The 19,081-nt window shown below is 41.9% G+C and overlaps 2 protein-coding genes across 5 annotated transcripts in view; one reads left to right on the top strand and one right to left on the bottom strand.

Annotated features, from left to right (window-relative positions):
• The window catches only part of LOC122694116 (vitamin D 25-hydroxylase), a 29,567-nt gene extending 17,544 nt beyond the window's left edge, over positions 1-12,023 (bottom strand). Inside the window, exons 1-3 of one of the 4 annotated variants that reach the window (XM_043902442.1) lie at positions 11,332-11,351; positions 10,679-10,858; positions 3,244-3,385 (exon numbers count right to left, since the gene is read on the bottom strand). In XM_043902442.1, coding sequence (XP_043758377.1) covers positions 3,244-3,385; positions 10,679-10,744 — 208 coding nt within the window. In that variant the 5' untranslated portion in view covers positions 10,745-10,858; positions 11,332-11,351. Of the gene's footprint in view, positions 1-3,243; positions 3,386-10,678; positions 10,859-11,331; positions 11,410-11,714 lie in introns of those variants that run through there. The other 3 variants (XM_043902424.1, XM_043902448.1, XM_043902433.1) reach the window with 3 other exon arrangements.
• LOC122694136 (calcitonin receptor-stimulating peptide 1) overlaps positions 11,505-19,081 on the top strand; it is a 65,547-nt gene continuing 57,970 nt past the window's right edge. Inside the window, exons 1-2 of the mRNA XM_043902460.1 lie at positions 11,505-11,776; positions 18,488-18,623. Of these exons, the coding sequence (XP_043758395.1) occupies positions 11,751-11,776; positions 18,488-18,623 (162 nt within the window). The 5' untranslated portion in view covers positions 11,505-11,750. The remainder of the gene's footprint in view (positions 11,777-18,487; positions 18,624-19,081) is intronic.

Below are 19,081 nucleotides of genomic sequence, written 5' to 3'. Positions count from 1 at the left end.
TTAGGAATCAGTGAACTAAAATAGACTGGAATGGGTGAATTTAACTCAGATGACCATTATTATATCTACTACTGTGGGCAAGAATCCTTTAGAAGAATGGAGCAGCCACCATAGTCATCAAAAGAGTCTGAAATGCAGTACTTGGATGCAATCTCAAAAATGACAGAATGATTTCTGTTCATTTCCAAGGCAAACCATTCAATATCACAGCAATCCAAGTCTATGCCCCAACCAGTAATGCTGAAGAAGCTTAAGTTGAACGGTTCTATGAAGACCTACAAGACCTTCTCGAACTAACACCCCCAAAAAGATGTCCATTTCATTACAGGGGACTGGAATGCAAAAGCAGGAAGTCAAGAAACACCTGGAGTAACAGGCAAATTTGGCTTTGGAGTACAAAACGAAGCAGGTCAAAGACTAACAGAGCTTTGCCAAGAGAACGCATTGGTCGTAGCAAACACCCTGTTCCAACAACACAGGAGAAGACTCTACACATGGACATCAGCAGATGGTCAATACCGAAATCAGACTGATTATATTCTTTGCAGTCAAAAATGGAGAAGCTCTATATAGTCAGGAAAAACAAGACCAGGAGCTGACTGTGGCTCAGATCATGAACTCCTTATTGCCAAATTCAGACTTAAATTGAAGAAAGTAGGGAAAACCACTAGACCATTTAGGTATGACCTAAATCAAACCCCTTACAATTATACAGTGGAAGTGAGAAATAGATTCAAGGGATTAGATCTGATAGACAGAGTGCCTGAAGAACTGTGGAAGGAGGTTCATGACATTGTACAGGAGGCAGAGATCAAGACCATCCCCAAGAAAAAGAAATGCAAAAAGGCAAAATGGCTGTCTGAGGAGGCCTTACAAATAGCTGTGAAAAGAAGAGAAGCTAAAGACAAAAGTAAAAAGGAAAGATATACCCATCTGAATGCAGAGCTTCAAAGAACAGCAAGGAGAGATAAGAAAGCCTTCCTCAAAAAAAAAAAAAAAAAAAAAAGAAAGAAAGAAAGAAAGAAAGCCTTCCTCACTGATCAGTGGAAAGAAATAGAGGAAAACAATAGAATGGGAAAGACTAGAGATCTCTTCAAGAAAATTAGAGATACCAAGGGAACGTTTCATGCAAAGATGGGCACAATAAAGGACAGCAATGGTATGGACCTAACAGAAGCAGAAGATATAAAGAAGAGGTGGCAAGAATACATAGAAGAACTATACAAAAAAGATATTCATGACCCAGATAACCATGATGGTGTGATCACTCACCTAGAGCCAGACATCCTGGAATGCAAAGTCAAGTGGGTCTTAGGAAGCATCACTATGAACTAGTGGAGGTGATGGAATTCCAGTTGAGCTATTTCAAATCCTAAAAGATGATGCTGTGAAATTGCTGCACTCAATATGCCAGCAAATTTGGAAAACTCAGCAGTGGCCATGGGACTGGAAAAGGTCAGCTTTTATTCCCGTCCAATTCCAACTGAATGCCTTTCACTCCAACAAAAGGTGATGCCAAAACACATATACTTATCCTAAATATTACTCTGATCATATCATTCATTTTCATAATTTCCTAAAAGATCTTCTATTATACTTGTGGTATAATTTCTTCTTTGGTCTAATTATTACTTAGAAGAGTTTTGAAGAAGCTGGAGATTTGCTTTTTAGTTATATTATTGCTTTCAAGGGTCTTCATACTCTGGCCTGATAATTCAGCCTTTTATTTTATTTTTTTTATTTAAAAAATTTTTTTTAATTTATTTTTTTTAATTCAGCCTTTTAAATTGGTGTTTTCTTTGCACAAGTTGATTGGCTTTGCAATTTAATAGTTACTTTTTATCTTTTTCATTTTAAATCTATTTTTTTAGTCTATGTAACCAAGCTATTGTATTTTTCTTGGAAATGAAGTGTGAAGCTCTCATTAAATTGGAAAAATTTGAAGTTCATAAAAACTCATACTATTATGCATGAAAACAGATGTACAGACATCAACATTCTATGTTAGTCTTCTGTTGCTTTCTTCTCATCCATTCTGTTAACTTTCAGCCTTTCTCTCTTGTTGAATAATCATCTGACACTGGTCAAGCCTAAACCATAGAGAATACTAGTCCTTCACACATACCCTACAGTTCTTCATTTACATATCATATTAATTAGTAGTTAAGAAAGGCTGTTTCAGGGTTTATAAACTTATAAGTAAAATGATCATAAAATGTCACCAAGCACTCAAGACTAGCTTAAAACATACTTCTAATTCCAGTATGTGTGCACACATATGTATACTTGTTTCACAAAACCTGCACATATTAATATTTGTGCTAATTCTTTAAAACATCATTTACAGTATTTATTAGAACTAGATTACAACAGAAGAATTAGCGTGTAAAATATGAGTGTAATAGAGCCTGAAAGTCCTCAAATGTTAGGTTCTAAGACTTAAATTAACTAATTAATGCTTTCCTATTAATCAGTATGAACTTCTGTCCACAATCTTCAGGCACTCTGTCTACCAGATTTAATCCCTTTAATCTATTCATCACCTCCACTATATAATCATAAGGAATTTGATTCAGGTCATACCTGAATGTCCTAGTGGTTTTCCCTACTTTCTTCAATTTAAGCCTGACTACAGTTTTTCCAGTAGTCAGGTATAGATGTGAGAGTCGGACCATAAAGAAGGCTGAGCACGGAAGAACTGATGTTTTCAAACTGTGGTGCTGGACAAGACTCTCTGAGAGTCCTTTGGAGAGCAAGGAAATCAAACCAGTCAATTCTAAAGGAAATCAACTCTAAATATTCATTGGAAAGACTGATACCAGGCTGAAGCTCCAATACTTTCGTCACCTGATGTGAAGAACTAATTCACTGGAAAAGACCCTGATTCTGGGAAAGATTGAAGGCAAAAGGAGAAGGGGCGGCAGAGGATGAGATGGTTATGGTAATAGCATCATTGATTCCACAGACATGAATTTTAACAAACTCCAAGAAATCATGGAGGACAGAGGAGCCTGGCGCGCTGCAGTCCACGGGGTTGCAGAGTCAGACATGACTTTGTAACTGAATAATAAAAATTAATCAGTACAACAGAAACCAATCTCTACTATGTGATTGTTGTTGTTCAGTTGCTAAGTCTGTTGTAATTAAGCTGTTCAGTCACTACTATGTAATAAATTTACATAAAATAAGAAGTGCGATTTATAATAGTTTAGTAAATTACTAGATAGGTGAAAACAAACATACCTCCCATTTTTGTCATCTTCATGAATAAAGGAAGACATGGTCTGTCTGCAAAAATTTCACTTTGATGAACAAGGCATTCCTTTACTACATCATAGCCATTTAGAACCACAGCTGATATACCTCCAAGATCCAAACTGAAGATCTTTGAGAAGAAAAGAAAAACATTTAAATGGCAAAATATATTGAGAAATATAACCAGAGAAATCTACATGTACTAAGTCCAGCTCTCCCAGTATTTGTTATTTCTTGAAAATACTGGCATTTATTACCCAGCTGACTGTTTATAGAGTGCCTTCTCTCTATAAGGCACATAAAGCACAATGATTTTATTATGCATTCAGTGACTCAAGACATAATCTTGTAAATGGTGTAATGAAAACCAGATTCAGGAGGTCTGGGTTATACTTTAAGCTTTGCCATTAAACAGATATAGGACACTGGATAGAACCCTTAATCTTTTTGGGCTTCAGGGCTGCTATAGGAAATCAAGAAATACTTGAGTTATATGCTCTTTTAAAATTCATCCCAACTCAAAACAGTCAACGATATCTCAGAATCTCTGTTTATTTCCAAGAAAAATTGAGGAGGTGACTCCATCTATATATCATTTATTGTTCTAGGTTTAGGTAGAGGAGGGGATTGTCAAAGGCCCAGGAGACTTTTGAAACTGAAGACAACTTTTGTTGGGGCCTGGTATATGTAATCCCAAAATATGCCTCAATGGCGCATTAATTATTTTGAATTAAAAGTTACTGAAGAAATGGCCAACACAAAAAGGGATACTCTAGGGAGTTCCCTGGTGGCCTACTGGTTAGGACTTGGAACTGTCACTGCTGTGGCCTGGGTGTGATCCCTAGTAGGGAACTGAGATCCTGCAAGCCAAAATAGAAATAAATAAAAACGAGGGACACCTCTCTCTTTGTATCTCCCTGAAAGTAGGAAATAAATCTCTCATGTGAAAGGTGCACTCTTTGCATATGGAGGAGGTGTTAGTCGCTTAGTTGTGTCCCAGCTCTTTATGGCTCTACGGACTGGGCCCACCAGGCTCCTTTGTCCATGGAATTCTCAAGGCAAGAATACTGGAGTGGGTTGCCATTTTCTTCTCCAGGGATCTTCCTGACCCAGGGATTGAACGTGGGTCTCCTGCATTGCAGGCAGATTCTTTACCACGTGAGCCACCAGGGAAGCCCTAGGACCCCCTACTGCCAATTACCAAAGATAGGGAATTTGGGGATGAGGAGCCTTTTTTAAACAAATCTTGCTACTTCCTTAATTTACTACCCAATCACAAGACCTGTTTAGATTCTTCACTAATTGGGCACCCAAAGCCAAAGATTTTCTTGCCCTGTCAATTCTTTGCAAATTTATTGGTTCTTTATCTAAAAAATATAAAATCTGCCTGCTTTGGTCATTTCCTGCATCCCATTTCTACGAGACCTCCATGCGCATGAATTTTAATGTGTTTCTTTCTCTCCTGTTACTCTGTCTTGTGTCAATTCTATTATTAGTCCAGCCATAAGAATTTAAGAGGGGCAGAGGGAAAAATTTCCCCTTCCTCAACAAAACATACTGAAACTCACTGGTTTATTTATTTAGGCCCCTGAATGCCATGAAGTTAACAGAGGGCCCTAAGGGTATCTGACCTTGGAGTTACAGGCATTTGCCACTTTGGTACAGGTGCCTCTGAGCTAAAAGATGGAATATCCATCCTATTCCTTGCTGTAGTTTCTCAGGTGCTTCATTACAGTTTCACTTAAAATGTCATACCTCCTGTACTCTATTCTAGTTAGCCCCACATAAGGGCCTAATCCAGTGGAGTGAGATGCAATGATTGCTTATCCTCATCCTCTCAGGCACTGGCTGAGAACTTTAAAAAAAAAAAAAAAAATTTGGCTGTGCAGGGTCTTCATCACTGTGTACAGGGCTCTTTGCTGCAGCATCTAGGCTTTCTCCTGTTGCAGTAGATACCCTGCAGTATCTTAGTTCCCCAACCAGGGAGCAAACCCATGTCCCCTGCATTAGAAGGCAGATTCTCAATCACTGGACCACCATGGAAGTCCCTGGCTGAGGGTTTTCGAGTGCCAAAAATACTGAGTCAAGCCTCATCTCTGTGCAAACAGGCAGAATGGATTTTGGCCATGATTCACACAATTTTAGGGGGGTGGGATGGAGGAAACCAGAAGGCTTAGCAGAGAATTGAAGTTCAACAGAAGTATTTACAGAAGAAAAAGTGATCAAGACCTCCAAGTAGCAATAGAATCAACAAACTGAGCAATAGAGTTTTTGGTACAAGGATGTACCCTGCTAACGGAGCAAAAGGTACACCCAGAACTTTGGGGAAGGGTCGTGGACTGCCTGCCATAAGCAATGGTATGTCAAAAGTGGCAGTGTGGGAGTTTCAGTACAAAGGAAGCGATTACCAGCTGAGCAAAGGAGGGGCTCTTTTCAGTTCCCAGAGCAGTAATGGCATGGTCTTAAAGTTTTTTCCCAGGAGCATAATTTTAAGTAAATACAAAGGAAAAACTCTTCCTCCTGTGTGTCTCCTCAACTCTCAGCACTCAACTACAATACTTATGACACCAGATGTGTGATTTTCCATATATCAAGCAATTCTGGGACACCAGGTAGATGTCCTACAACTATATTCAGGTCCCAAACTGCTCATGGTGTTTTTTGTTTTGGATTTTTTTCTTTCGGCCACACTATACAGCATGTTGGATCATAGTTCCCTGATTACAAACTGAACCTGCACCCCCTGCGGGGGAAGTACAGACTCTTAACCACTGGACAGCCAGGAAGTCCCAAACTGGCCACGTTGACTCCATTTTTCACCCAAGCCCCACATCACTTCTCAGCCGTCATGATGTTTTGACTTAAAAATACAGACAAAATATGACAGTTTCTTACCAGCTTCATCACTAATCTTTCATCTAGAGTAATCTTCATCACTCTAATCTTTCATTTCTCCCCTATATGATTTCAAATGCCTCTTGTGTCTTTACAGGTGACTCTCAACATGGCATATTCCTGCTTCAAGGCCTTAGTACTTGTTCCCTTGGCCTGGAATGTTCTTCCCCTAGATATTCCCATAGCTTGCTACTTCACTTCCTCTAAGTATTTGCTCAAATGCCTTTTTTGCAGTGAGTCCTGCTCTAACCCATTAAAATTTCACCCCCTAACATTCTCCATCTTCCTTACCCTAATTATTTTATACTTTATACTCGAACATGTTATATATTTACCATGTTTACATTGTTCCTATCCTGCTTACTGCCTCCCTTCCACCACTATAACGTAAACCACACAAGAGCAGGGATTTTCATTTGTTTTGTTCATTGCTCAATATCCACAACTAGGATAGTATATAGCATATGCTAACAACTGATAAATATATGTTGAATTAAATAAAAGTGGTGGAGAAACACATTTAAGCATGTTTTACAACACTATAGACTAAGTGCCAATAACAGGAATGTAAAAAGTCCTTTGATAAAAACTGGTAATTGCCATATTTTTCAACATTTGCTTGGGCTGTATTCTCATTTGGAATACCTCCCTTGACTGCCATACTGTCCAAACCACCAAGTCTTTAGGGACCAACCACCATGAAGCCTTTCTTGGTGCACTCTCTTTTTCCCTTGAACCACCACAGCACATGCTTAAAAGCTCCCATGGCACTTCTTTAATACTACCAAAGGTGGTACTAATGGAAAAGAACCTGCCTGCCAATGCAGGAGACACAGGTTCAATCCCTAGGTCAGGAAGATCCCCTGGAGTAGGAAATGGCAACCCACTCCAGTATTTTTCCCTGGTAAATGCCATGGACAGAGGAGTCTGGTGGGTTACAGTGGGTTACAGACAAAGAGTCAGACACGACTCAAGCAATATAGCACTAGAACAAAAAACCAGAAGCGTTATATGAATGCTTATCTTCTGTTGTCAGCTAACTTATAAACTCTTTTGATTCAGTGATTTCATCCCTTTCATCTTTGAACACTCCATAAAATCTCATTCAATGCCTTGCATAAATCTCAATAAATGCTTACTGTATAAATAAATTATAGGTTGTCAACTCCATTTGCCTCAAAGTAATTATTTTATTATCCTTATGTGCATTACCTGAAAATAATCTATTAAAACCCCTCATACTAGCTTTGCTAGCTAGGGAATGCTTCTGAAAATCTGGGTTAAGATTAGTCACTGCAGAAGCTTACACATTCAGGGTGGATCTCTAAGGTAATGTTAAGTCTCAGTGTGGTACACTTCTATATAAGAATGTCTTTAAAATGACTGTATAAGACTTCAGGACTGGTTGTCTTCAAGAATTACGAAGGAGAATTGAATTCACAGACTTCATAAAAGTAGGTGTCACTTGAAGTGATTGTCAGTTCTCATAAGCAATTTTAAAGTCCATGACTTTCTCTGAGCACACATCTCCAGATCATCATGAAACATAGCAGAAAAATAAGATTCTATTTATAAGTAAGACATATAAACAACTTTCCACAACCTTCTAGAAGTACAGGAGATAATAGTTTCCTTACACTTCCAAAAAAAGTATAGTACTTTAAAAACTCAAAGCAAAAAAAAAAAAACAAACTCAAACCAACTCTGAGACTTTGTGATAATTGGAAAATACCTCTAAGACAATGAGAGACCTGTAGGGGTGTTTCACAACTAAGATAAAGAGCTATCAGATTAAAGGGTTAATACTTTAGGTGGTTTTCAACTTAAGTCTGAAATAGAGTTACTCAAACAATGTCTTCAATGTCTTCAATGCATACATCTTTTCAATTTCTGCATTTTCTTCTCCCTCCACTCTGTTAGTCCTATTTGATTTTACCACCTTCAGTAAAAAGACCACTTTGTAAAGATCCAAAGTGAAAATGAAAGTTCCTCAGTTGTGTCCGACTCTTTGCAACCCCATGGACAATGCTATCCATGGAATCCTTCAGGCCAGAATATTGGAGTGGGTAGCCTTTCCCTTCTCCAGGGGATCTTCACAACCCAGGGATCGAACCCAGGTCTCCCACATTGCAGGCAGATTCTTTACCTGCTGAGCCACAAGGGAAGCCCAAGAACACTAGAGTGGGTAGCCTATCCCTTCTCCAGGGGCTCTTCCCAACCCAGGAATCGAACCGGGGTCTCCTGCAAAGCAGGCGGATTCTTCACCAACTAAGCTATCAGGGAACCCTGTAAAGATCCATGACTGCCTTAAGTAGTTGCATCAGCAATAAAACTGGTAATTCGTGCCACAAATCCATTAAACTAGAGCTACCTATCCCAAGATGACAATCTTCCAACACATTCATATATTCTATTGTTTATCATCAGATAGGATAGGGGGTCCTCAGAAAGAACGAACCAGGAATGGCTTTCTTAAAAGAAGTCATTTTCTGCCTAAGCTATCTGGGGATCTAAGCCTGGGCATAATACTTGCCCTTGTACAGGTCTCAGTAATTAATCTTAAGGGAATAAAAGAACAAATGATTCATCACGCAAAACAAGTAACAATAATAAAGATAATACATCAGCTGTAAAGAATCCCAGTTCTCTTTAAATGGTAAACATTAGCCTGAAGCGTTCAACCACCAGATCAACTAGAACCTAAGAAGACCTTTTTTGAACTCTGGGACTTCAATCAACTGTCTTGACCCGTCAACCTCTGTCCCTGTTCTATGCTGAATTTTCTTGCTCAAGCCCCTTCATGAATGTGCACACTCTGCCCAAGCCTTCATGAACATGCATATTCCTTAACCTAAAACATTCCCAATTTTCTTGTCTAGAGAAGCTGCCTTGGGAAAGATCCCTTGTGTTCTTTTTACTTGCAAGTAGTAAATCCTTCCTTCTACTGATCTTTGGGTTGGTTTTATCTTTTGGTTCCACACCCTCAAAAAAGCAAACCCAGTTTTTTGGGTCCTACTACTGGGAGATTTGCAGGTGGCTCTGGTGGTGCTGGAGAAGGTTCTTCAGAGTCCCTCGGAGATCAAGATGATCAAACCAGTCAATCCTAAATGAAATCAACCCTGAATATTCACTGGAAGGACTGATATTGAAGCTGAGGCTCCAATACTTTGGCCACCTGATGCAAAAAGCTGACTTACTGGAAAAGACCATGATGCTGGGAAAGATGGAAGGCAGAAGGAGAAGAGGGTGACAGATGATGAGATGGGTGGATGAGATCACCAGTTCAATGGGAGATGGTAAGGAACAGGGAGGTATGGTGTGCTGCAGTTCATGGAATTGCAGAATCGGACATGATTAGCCACTGAACAACAACCACAGTGGTACAGAATCTGCCTGCCAGTGTAGGAGACACAGAAGACGTGGGTTCAATTCCTGGGTTGGGAAGATCCTCTGGAGTAAGAAATGGCAACCTGTCCCAGTATTCTTGCCTGGAAAATTCCATGGACAAAGGAGTCTGGCAGGCTACATTACTGGGAGATTTAGATTACCTTCTCCCCAAAAAGAATGTTCATAGAAAATTGAGTTCCTTTCACTTCAAATATCTACATACGAAAAACAACTTCCTATTCTGAATGACAGCATTTCACATAGCTGGTCTAAAAACACCTTCTACTTTGTAGGTCTAATAAATTCTTCTGTAATTAATAACCAAGAACATTTGAGTAGCACTTAGCTGTGTTCAGTTACTATTATTGCCATGATGCATATCATGAAAAATTAAGATTTAGACAAGAAAAGGTCAAGTTTTATCGGACGAAAGAGGACTCAACCTCTGGTCTTGTACTTTCACATCTTCTGATTTCTCTGTAATATTGATGATGCTTCATACCAACACACCAGAAACCAAATATATTTGATGAAAACCATGCAAATACACTCACAAACTGGAGGATGGAAAATAAAATCTAAGAATTATACCTATTTGCTTTAAGTCCAGCCTTCCTATAGTGATACAGACCATTAGTGAACTGCAGAAATAGAATAATTCTTGTAAAAACTGGTTTAAATACGAATGTAATCCCAAACCTGAATGCCACAACTGCCAAACAGTCCTGTTTTTTCACAACACAATTTGTGGTTGATCATTAATTTTTCTCTCTCACTGGACTGTAACTACCTAAAATCAGGCTGTGACTGCTGTCCACTACAAATTGGCACTTGCCATCTACCTCTACATCAAGTGCTGTTGTACCTGCTGACCTTCAATATGCCCTGAAGGCAGTCAGGATGGAAACCAGGAATGAGGCACTCCATTCCAGAAAACTGGCAGAACAGGTCTTCAGATAGGCTGCTATTTTCAGAAGCTAATTTTATGAACCCAATTCAAGCATCTCTTCATATCTAGAAAAGCACTCAACTCCTTCATGGTGACATCTGCTCCTCACGACTACTAAAACCTTCTGCAAAAATATGTGCCCAAATTACATGAACAACTCCTTAACCAAAGTCACATAAATACTGGCCTTACCCCGTGGCCTTTGGAACAGCTTCTCAGAGCTATCTGAGGTGCTGTCTCCCAGGCTGCAGTCCTCATTCTGCCCCCAAATAAAACTTAACTCCCAACTCTCACATCAGCGAATTTTTTAAGTTGACACTGCCTTCTTCACCTCTTCATCCCAGAATCTGGCAGAGTCTGGCTAGTAGTTTCCTATAAAGGAAAGGATTTAAAACAAATCAACTGAGCTGGGTCAAGGCGTTTTCTGGAATCTTCTGCCTCCTCCTTGTTAGGACACTCTTCCCAAAGCAAGCTAGGACTCTGGCCTTTCTCTTGCTTTGGGCGGCTGTGTGGCAACCTACAAATCACTCAGCAGGTCTGCACCAAAGTTTCACCCGCCGAAAAAAAGGAGGACTAGAAGACCTGCCCTTGAGAGGTCATAGTGCAAGGGAGGCTCCGTGTTGCTGTGGGGGCGCTCCTATCTCTAGCTAGATAGCACAGCAGTGGGACACCGCACTGATCTTCACTCATTAATTCACTCGCTCTTTCACAGTCCTTCACCTGCGCTCTCTCCTCCTCACAGCAGACGCCTAGACCAGCCATTCTCAAATGCAAATACCCAACGACCTCCTATTAACCACTAACTCAACCCTAGAAAGCCACAGAAGCCGTGAGGGGAGGCTAACCTACGCGCGCGGCGTGAGGTTCCGTGAACCCGAGAAGCCGGGCGCGGGGTATGAACGTTGAAGGCAGCGCCTGTGACGCCCGACGGGGCGGCCGGCGCGGGTCCAGGGTCCCACTGCACATGCGCAGGAGCTGCACCTCTTCGCCCTCGGGGGCGGGAGAATCCCGCCCAGTTTCCGCGGGCGTCGGGTGGGCGGGGCTCTCCTTTCTCCCGCCCCCGGCAGTGGCGCCGCCCGAGGACCTTGTCCCCTGGCACAGGAAGCGGGCTTGCTTCCACGCTGCGGGCACACGGAGCAGGGTCCCGATAACTGGCACCCACGAGCATCGGACCCCACCCTCATCCCCCACCCCGGGGAGGAAGGCGCGGGCCCTCCGTCGGCTGTACCTCGCCGTACACCTGGCTCTGCTTTTTCATGTAGACATGGGGGAGTTCGGCCGAGGCAGCCAGTGAGTAGATGTTGCCGATAAATGGCAGCCCCGACGGTCCCGGGGGGAAGCCCGACGGCCGTCTCTGCTTCAGCAGCTGGCGGACGCCCAGGGCGAAGAGAAGCAGGAAGAAGACCCCGCCTAGGGCCGCCGCGAACGCCTCGGCGCTGTGAGGCTCCCACATGGCCTGGGGCGGGGGCTGCAAACCCGGGCCGCCCTAGGACCCGGGGAGAGCTCCATCCCCACCACATCCTATTGGTCCATTACCCCCGAAGTCCCGCCCCATTTCTATGGCCATTGGCTGGCTGAGCGTAGGGCCCTCGGGCTGTTTACTGCTGGCTTTGTTCTGGGCTGGTAGGGTGTGCGGCCCTTTTGATTTATGCGCGGCTCTTGGCAAGTCACAGCTGGTTGGGCACTTGGGCCTGGAAGACGAGACAGCACCGCCTTCCTCACGAGCAGGCGGATCCAACGTCCCTGGCAGCCAGCTCTTTCTGTGGCTCTCTTTTTAGGAGTCAGGTCTGCTTGTATCTGACCAGACAACTGGAGATTATCAACACTGTTGTCTTTAGCTGAACCTGATACTCTTCAGAATTTCCATTAAAGAATTGACCTATCAATATAAAATGAAAGTAATCTCACTCTTTGGCCTTTTTTTATTTATCCTTTTGTCCTTACGTTATAAGGTGTTTTTACATGTGATTCCCTTATGAATTGTAGTTAGAATTTAGGCAACCTGAGTTAATTACATATATTTTCACAGCTTTCTGGTCATCCCCAACTGGTTACTTCTTGGCTGTCACAGAAGGCTGTCTGGTCTACAGTTGTCCAGGGATAGTGCTTACTGTTCAAACTTTTTGCTTCCAGGTACCTAAAATTAAGCAACTGATTAACTACTTGGAAAATTCTGTTTGCTATTTCTGCTTCTATTCCTGTTTTGTGTTGGGAGTTCCTTGCAACACAGGACCTACTGGCCACGGGACACTTGTAACAGCTGCCCTTTGTGACTGAGCAGTAGCAGGAATGTTATGGTCCTTGTTGGCTTAAGGCTTATTCACACTGCAGATATTATTTAAGTGTCTACCATGTAGTAGTATGCAAAGCAATGAAGATAATATGTGAAAAGAAAACCACTACCCTCCTAGAACTTACATTCTTGTGAGAGGGAAAAGTAGTAAACACATTAGTAAAGTAATTGTAGATAATAATAAGCAGACAAAATGAAAATGTGTTACAGAAAGTGCTTGGGCATAGGAAAATCCCTTATCAGATGAGAGATGTCAAGAAGTCTCTTTAAGAAGATGACATTTGAACTTAAATGATAAGATGAGTTAGTTTCCTACTGCTGCTGTAACAAATTACTAGAGTGCCTTAAAACCACATATTTATTATCTTACAGATTTTTGTCCTCAGAAGTCCAAAGTGGGTCTTAGAGGCCAAAAGCTAGGTGTTTGTATGGCTGCATTCCTTCTAGAGGCTCTATGGAAGAATTAGTTTCCTTGCCTTTTTCAAATTTTAGGGGATACACACATTTCTTAAGGCATGTTCCCTCTCCTTCATCTTCAAAGGCAGCACATTGGATCTCAGTGACCTTCTGCCCCCTTCTCTGCCTGCCTCTTCTACTTAGGACAGTTGTGATTACTTTGGCCCACCTGGATAATCCGGGATAATCTCCGCTTCTCAACAGACAGATGTTTATCAACCCAGGGATCCAACCTGGGTCTCCCACACTGCAGGCAGACTCTTTACCTTCTAAGCCACCAAGGAAGCCCTTATCAACCTTAATTCCATTTTATTGCTCCATGACATGAAACCTAACATACTCCGATTCTGGGAATTAGGATGTGGATATATTGGAGGTGAGGGGTGGGGATGGAGGGGCACTCAGGGGAAGAGATATGGGGAAAATATTCCAAAGAAGGAATGCCAAGAGCAAAGGCCCCCATCTGCTAAGCAAGCCTTGTTGTCCAAGAGTGTTTCTAGTCTCTCAATTTCTGTATCTCTGATGCAAGAACACTGAAGGGGAATCTAGGTAGTTAGCCTTAAGTTTTCCTTTTTAACTGTTTTGAGCTCACTATCTGGTAAGTGGACATCTCCAGTGTCCTGTATGTTTCACAGGATCTCCAGCCACGGAATATCTACCTACTGCCTATTACAAATGCCTAATATATTACCTTTAGGGATTCCTTAAAATTCTTATTAATCAATAACTTTCTAGTAAAATGGAAAAAATAATGTTAGGTGACCATTCTAAACTTAGTCCTCAGTGTCTAGCCAAAAGTCGGTGGAAATGGCCCAGGGAGGATACTGGCATTGCAGGCGGAGCACAGTGATGCAGAGGCACCAGGAATGGAGTCATATCACCTGCTGGATGTCTGAGGTCAGCCCTGCCTGCTTTCCCCAACATCATCCCGCTTGCGTTGTCTGGCTGGCCACAGCTATTAGGCAGTATGGTGCTTGGTTCAAGAGTGGCCCTGTTCCATCATTTATTTTCAAAAACGTAAAGTAAGGAGCATTTCTCCTTTGGCATTTTCCCCCTGCCTACGTTAGCAGAGGAGAGCTGAAGCCTTGAAGGCAGCCTGACTCACTAACGGCACTGATGAGATGCCTCATCCCCACCCCCACTGCCCCTTGGGGACACTGTGTGGGAGGTCGTCACGACTCACTTAAAGTCTCTCAGAACACAGATCCTTCCTGTCATCATTTACTGTGTTCTCTCAGCACTCAGCGAAACGAAAGCCCTCTCTTTGTCCCCCCTCCCTGCGTTTGCTCCTAGAGTGAGAGAAAACAACCAATATTATGTTTGTCTCTGGACTTTATCAGGACAGGGATGTTTGGTAGAACAGGAAATGAAGTATTTCTCTGTTTCACGGCAGAGATCCCTTCTTCAGTATGCAGGGCTGAATGGCTGCCTGAAGAAATGTGAAAACCCTGTACATGGCTCTGATATTTCTATGTGCAGACAGGTAATGGTTTTAGAGTGTCTGTGCTCCAGCCGAAGCCTCTTTCTTGAACTTGGAAGCCTCCCCCCAGGACACATTCTGAAGGTTCCCTGTCAGTTCTTGGATGCCTGCTCCCATGGTCTGAGCCAGGTGCCCTCCCAACAGCCCTTCCCCCAGCCTACAGTGATGCAATCAGCACAAGGGGCCTTGTTGTCACATTTCATTATGCACACTCACAGTTGTGTTTCATCAGAATGGAAGGGAGGAAGAGTTCAAATGCCTAGTCTAGCCGTATTGAAGCCTAAGGCAAAAAGAAAAAAAAAATCAATACTGATGTTGGCTCATTAAAAACTTGGTATCTTCATCATGAATTTTTTCTGCATTTTTATTTTAAAGTGTTACATTAAAATATCACCTTGATAACTAAGCTTTTTGGTGCCCCCTTAATTTGCTCCCTAGGTGAATACCTCACATACCTCACCAGAGTCTCAGCCCTGAAAGGGTACCTAAGTGATGATTTTGTTGACAAAGTGTTATGTAGAATAGGTTTGTGCACTTGGATTTCGTTGATGCTCCTAGGAGTCAGGCAGTGAGGTAAAGCTGGTAAAATGTAGCACCTCTGCATGGGATTTGAGGAAGCTTATGAAAGCCTCCCTTAAACCACTAAAAAAAGTTCCCACCGTGCCTGAAGTTCAGTCTTTACTATTTAATTTATATGAGTTAAACACCGCCCCCCCCCCCCCCAAACAGCTTAAGTTGGAAAATGCAAACCCCAACGGCAGGAGAGCAAAGTGTTAAAAAAAAAAAAAAAAGTTCCTAAAAGTGCACTTATATGTGAATGTGTTTATTTCAGCATTTTTTTTTTACAGTCAGGACAGAATGGGAGGTGAGAGGACACTGATCTGTTGGAGTTGTCAGCATGATCATGTTGATGGTGGTGGGTGTGAGGATTTAAGAAACTGATAGAGGAAGGAAAAAAGTGGTTTTCAGTGAAGCTTCAGAGAAGCTTCTTTCCCTTCACAATTTTTCCAAAAGCTGTAGAGAGGTCACACTTCATTCGGGAGTCATTCATGCCATTTCGTAGGGATGCTCAGCAAACCACCGTCTGCCACTGCCTCTGCTACAGCACCCTACTGGGCCATTTTCTAATCTGGATGACTTCCTTCCTTTATATTTAAAGAGCTTAGAAGTCTAAAGTGGATGGACAAACACTGAGTGACCATCTTCCTGAAGACCCTCTTCCAAACATGGTATCTGAGACTCAGTGGAAATGTTATTCTCTGTCCAAGGTCATACAGGGCAGCACCAGTGGAACCAGAAATCTGGGCTCTGTATAGACTTGGCAGATGTTTCTTCACTCATTCATCACAGAATTATTGAACACCTCCTAGACTAAATGCTGTAGATGTAATGGTGAGCAAAACTAGCCATGGACCTCACTTTCATGGTATTTACAGTCTATTGGGAAATGTGTACATAAATCAAATAATCACAAATAGATGTATCATTACAAATAGTTAAGTTTTCTGATGTAAAGAAACAGTATTGTTAGCCTGTATAACACAGGAAATGTAATCAGTGGAGGTCAGAATTTGCTGCCTGGGGCACAGGACTAGCTCCTAGTCAGGGACTTGTCTTCCCCACAGTCATGTTGACTGCAAAGTTTACTGAAATTCTTCTTCTTTTTTTTTTTTTTGAAATTCTTAAGCAACTGGGCTTCTATGGAACTTTGAGCGCCAAGTAGGAAGAGTAAGGAAACAGAACACGACAAGTCTGTTCTTTAAATCTGTGAACCTCGCTCAGAGAGTCACTTCAGTCCTAATTTGAAGCCTTTTTACTCTGGCTTTGCAAAAGATCTTGATAAATATTCTTACACTGTGCTTCTAAAAAGAGTTAACTTTAAAGAAGCAAAATAAACAGTAGGTTAAGCTGAACATGCTTATTAAAGAAGATTGGGCTTCCCAGGTGCCTCAGTGGTGCAGGTTCGATCCCTGGGTTGGGAGGATCCCCTGGGATAGGAAATGGCAACCCACTCCAGTATTCTTGCCTGGAGGATTCCATGGACAGAGGAGCCTGGCAGGCTACAGTCCATGGGATTGCAAGGAGTCAGACATGACTGAGTATACACACACATATTAAAGAATATTAAAGTTATTTTAAGGACATTCTAACTTTAGAGCACAGGGAAAACATGTAGTATATTTTGGCTAAGTTTGTTTTAAACTAAGAGTTTGGTTGCCATTTAATAAACATTGTCAGATAAGTTATCACTAAAAGATCTCACAATCAAAATACTTCTAAGGACAAAATATGTCTGAAGACTAAGTTTGAATTCATAATGGATGTAATACCTCTTGGCAAAGTTGGCTGACAGGGCCCTAATTTTCTGCCAGATAAGCCAATGAAACATGAATCACATTTACTGAACATAGAATCAAATATTAAAAAGATACACACTAGGTAACTGTAGATGATTTTATTTTGCATTTAGCTTCAGTTTACTTCAAGGAAAAGAACATTTTTAACATCAACAAGCATGCATACATGTGTGTCTTCCATGCTATTTTTTCTGCAAGTTTCTTTCACTGCAAATTACAAGAAGTAGAGTTCAGCTGCTAACAGGTAGCTAGTATTGTTGCCTTCAAGTTAAATGGGGAAACTGAGGCTTATAGAGGGTTTTGGCCCATGGTGACATAGTAGAGGACACAGTATTTGAACCCAAGTCTATCTCTGAATCCAGATGACATTGTAGGGAATATTCTCAAAGGGTAGGGTCTTTGCCTTTCAAACTCAAAAACTAGAATAATCACAATTATAACTGCAAGGAGCAGTTTTTGTTTGTATGCTTGCTTTTTCTGCACCATGGTGTGGCATGTTGCAGTGTGGGATCTTAAGCATGTGGGATCTTAGTTCCCCAACCAGGGCCTGAAGCTTTGTCCCCTGTAGTGGAAGTATGCAGTCTTAACTACTGGACTACCAGGGAAGTCTGGAACAGTGTTATAAATGAATAGGATCTATGTTTCCCGGCAGATCTCAGTATCACCGGGAGACACTGGAAAACAAATGAACCCAAGTTAGAGGGATTTCAGATATTGAGACTCTCTGTTCTATATCTAGACACTGGGCTCAGCAACTCTGCTGTGGATTTTTTTATGATACAGGCCAAGAGAGGGTTAGAATGTGGCATGCATGTCTATAATACCCAACCACTAGCTGTGACAGTACTAGGGTGGTGACCTTCTTCCTGGAGTTATTTCACTTCTTGGTTCTGAAGATCCCTCTGGTGCCGGCCAGAGGCTTTGGAGCCACGTTGGTGGACATGATGTTCCTCTTAATCTTGCTCCCAGATCTGCCCAGGAAGCTTGCCATCTTATGGGTCATGCAGGTGGCGGTGTGACTGGCTCTCTTCTGGGCAATGATGCTGATTTGTAGGATGGAGAAAAATGAAAAGATCTGTCAGTGAGAGGTTGAGGACAGGTGCTGTTCCATGGTACCATCAGTGGAAAATTACTACTCTGAGAGGCACCAGTGAACCTTAAATGTTTCTGCTAAATATGATCATCACAGTAGAAAATCATAGAGCATTAGGGAAAATACTACAATCACTCCCTGTAGACATTTCCAGGGGTATTTTAAAACAAAGGGGGCTCGGGTTACTGGTCTTGGAATATAGATCTGTAATAGCCAGTCTTTTCTGTGTAAATTAAAAATCATCCAAGGCTTATGACGTGAGAGAGACACTTATGGCACTATCCCAATCTCAATTTTTTTTTTTTTTTGGCCAACATGTGAGATCAACATGTGACCAACACATGAGTTCCCCAACCAGGGATCAAACTGGCACCCCCTGCATCAGAAGCACAGACCACCAGGGAAGTCCCCCAATCTCATGCTTAAGGACATGTCTTCCTGGTATGCCAATGGAGAAGGTAAGCCATGTTCTGAGAGGGATACACAGATTTACCCGAAGTCCTCAGTCTCATACTCCAGCTCACTGGCCTTCTTCTGCACGTAATATTTCACTATTGTGGCCAGTAGGAAGTACGATTCCTCCTCAGTGAGTGTAGCTGGTACAAAGCCATTTTTCCAGACCGACCTGGGGAGGAGAAACAAGAGCAATGGTGCTCCGAGTCCCTGAAAATCCTCATCTTAGGATAAGCAACAAAGTTTCTTGGATTCTGGGACTTTGTCTGCAAATGTGACTAAACCAGCTCTCAGTGGACAGGGCATTGGCCACTGTTCATCCAAAATTGCTGCTTCACCAGGATTTAGGATCTGGTGTGACCTAGAGAAGTGGCTTGGTTCAAGTGAATCATATACACTTGTGAAAGGTGATGGTTTAGATTTTCAGGAATTTTATGAGCTTAGTATAAAATATAGCCATTAT

Source organism: Cervus elaphus, chromosome 1 (assembly GCF_910594005.1).
Source record: "Cervus elaphus chromosome 1, mCerEla1.1, whole genome shotgun sequence".
Classification (NCBI taxonomy): Eukaryota; Metazoa; Chordata; class Mammalia; order Artiodactyla; family Cervidae; genus Cervus; species Cervus elaphus.
The sequence above is the reverse complement of the archived record's forward strand: the minus strand, read 5'-3'. Positions and strand labels throughout refer to the sequence as shown.